This window comes from Octopus bimaculoides, chromosome 10 (assembly GCF_001194135.2).
Source record: "Octopus bimaculoides isolate UCB-OBI-ISO-001 chromosome 10, ASM119413v2, whole genome shotgun sequence".
NCBI lineage: Eukaryota > Metazoa > Mollusca > Cephalopoda > Octopoda > Octopodidae > Octopus > Octopus bimaculoides.
In genome coordinates this window covers 52,754,836-52,757,157 of record NC_068990.1, presented here as the reverse complement: position 1 = coordinate 52,757,157, position 2,322 = coordinate 52,754,836, and the positions used below count along the sequence as shown (strand labels likewise).

Below are 2,322 nucleotides of genomic sequence, written 5' to 3'. Positions count from 1 at the left end.
ATCTCACTCTTCAGCTTTCCTTTCAGCAGCCATAATCATGTCTCACTACTACTATTTGCTGCAACTATCGTTGGGAATCTACCATGCAACACCTTCTCCTGCCAGTCAGATAATTTATGTTCTTTTTTCTGGTTTTTAAGTTCATTTGGTGTTTTGGTTTCCCTATGCCTTGCTGTGACTCTAGCAACTTTTAATAACCTTTCTTCACTATTACCTATGTAGGAGTCTATATCTATTTTAGCTAACTCCATGCAGTCTTCTACTGATATTAACTCTCTTCCACCTTCCTTTCTAGGTAGGTATAATCTTGGTACTCCTGCCCTTGGGTGGAGTCCTCCACTCATATTGAATTCTTTCCTCGTTCTTCTATCTAGCTTTGCTAATTCAGATTTTGTCCAATCTACAAAAGCTGCTGAGTATCTAAGTAACTACATTGCCCAAGTATTTGCAGCCTTCACTAGATTGAGACCATCTAGTTTTGACTTCATTAGCTTCCTCAACCTTCTGATGTGCTCCTTCTCAATTTTTGTTTTCATTTCTGTAGTTAGTACTCTGTCAAATTCTAATACTCCTAAATACTTATAACTCTCTTCCTTTCAATGATTTTAATATCTGGCCATCTGGTAATTGGATGCCTTCACTGTTAACTACCTGTCCCTTTCTCATGGTTAATATTGCACACTTAAATGAAAACATTTTCACTCCTCCTGCACTCTGTAACAATGGTGGCCTCAGTCAAGTGTGGCATCAGGGACTTGATTACTAAGCGGGTCCCGTTGCACTGTTTATGCAGAAGCAAGTTTCTGATTAGCATAATTGGGCATCCAACCCTTAGCCTAAGAATGTGATGTGGAAGCCCTGCTGGCTCCAATGAGTTGAGAACCTCATTAGAGTAACTGACAATGTCTTGGGGGTCAGAGGTCCAGTCAATCGATTTGTAGATGCGCTCCTCACTTGGAATTGGGCTTATGAGCTGGTCGTTGATAGCACTGACAGCTACGTTTTGTGGGGCCAGGATGGTTCTTTCACTGAGCCAATTGATGTCTGCATTGTTACTTTCCAGATTGGGGAACACTGTTTCCAAAAGATTGGAAGGGTTGTCCATGGTGTTGCACAGCTCAGACATGGATATGTCACCCATATCGTTCCTAGGGACCTTGCCTTCTCCAAGGGCTAAAATGTCTTCAGCAAATGCTGCAGACATGCTATCACCAAGCAGGTGTGCACGCATGTTTGTGCTTAGGCTTAAGGTCTTAACCTGGGGCCACAACGTGGATGACTTAAGGCATGCGAGCACTTCATCAGACCGGCTTCCTTTAGGGATGACAGGAAGGGTTTGCAGGATATCTCCTGAAAGCAATAGAGTTACACCACCCATAGAAGCTGTAGAATCCCTGATACCTTTCAGTGACTAGTCCAGTGCCTCAAGGGCACCCTTACTGGTTATTGTGCATTCGTCCCATACAATGAGATGGCACTGTCTAAGAACTTCAGCTTCCTCTGCATTTTTGCTAATGTTGCAAGTAAGAACCTCGGCACTAACCAAATCCAAAGGCAGCTTGAATGCCGAGTGTGCCGTCCTACCTCCCGGCAATAATGTAGCAGCGATTCCCGAGGAAGCAATGGCTAGTGCAATTTGCTTCTCGTGAAGAATCTTAGCAAGTATTAATTGTGTTACAAAGGTTTTGCCGGTACCTCTAGTAGCATTGAGGAAAAAAATGCTGCCCGCCTGTTTTTCAACGGCACTGATGAGTTTCGTACACCAGCCTCTGATCAAGGAGCAATTTCAGTTCATTTACTCTCAGGTACTCCACAAGACCATCAGCTTCATACGACAATCAAGAAGTAACTTTGGTGGGAGTGTATTAACATCCTGTCACAATGAGGATGGCAAACTGAATGTATTCAACGCCGCCCCACCAATTTTCAGCAGTGCGTCCTCAATTTCAATTTCATTATTGTAGATCAGGTCATTGTATCCAATGTCAGCATTAGGGTTAGGGTTAGGGTTAGCCAGTCATCATTTGCCTTGACCACTGAGAAAGAAAAATTACATACAGAGAATTTCATAAACAGAAATCAATGGAAAAAAAGTTGGTAAATTTTTAGGTTAACACTCGAGTGATTTTCACTAAGAAAAAAAAATCGGATTTTTTGCATGGAATCAACTACCCTGGCCTCCTAATATGCTACAAAACCCTTTTTGTGGTCCAAAAAATGGGGTGGGGTGTGGTGGAAGCCTCGGAAATTTCACCCCTCCACTGATCTTTTTGCCTTCTGTTTTTCAATGTATGTGGGAAAATACAGAGATTAAGAATATGG

General features: G+C 42.4%; 1 protein-coding gene across 1 annotated transcript; it reads right to left on the bottom strand.

Moving 5' to 3' along the window:
- Positions 1-682: 682 nt before the first annotated feature.
- On the bottom strand, positions 683-1,378 carry LOC106878578 (uncharacterized). The gene has a single exon (XM_014927823.1). It carries the CDS (start codon positions 1,376-1,378, stop codon positions 683-685), a length of 696 nt encoding a protein of 231 aa, XP_014783309.1.
- Positions 1,379-2,322: the final 944 nt, after the last annotated feature.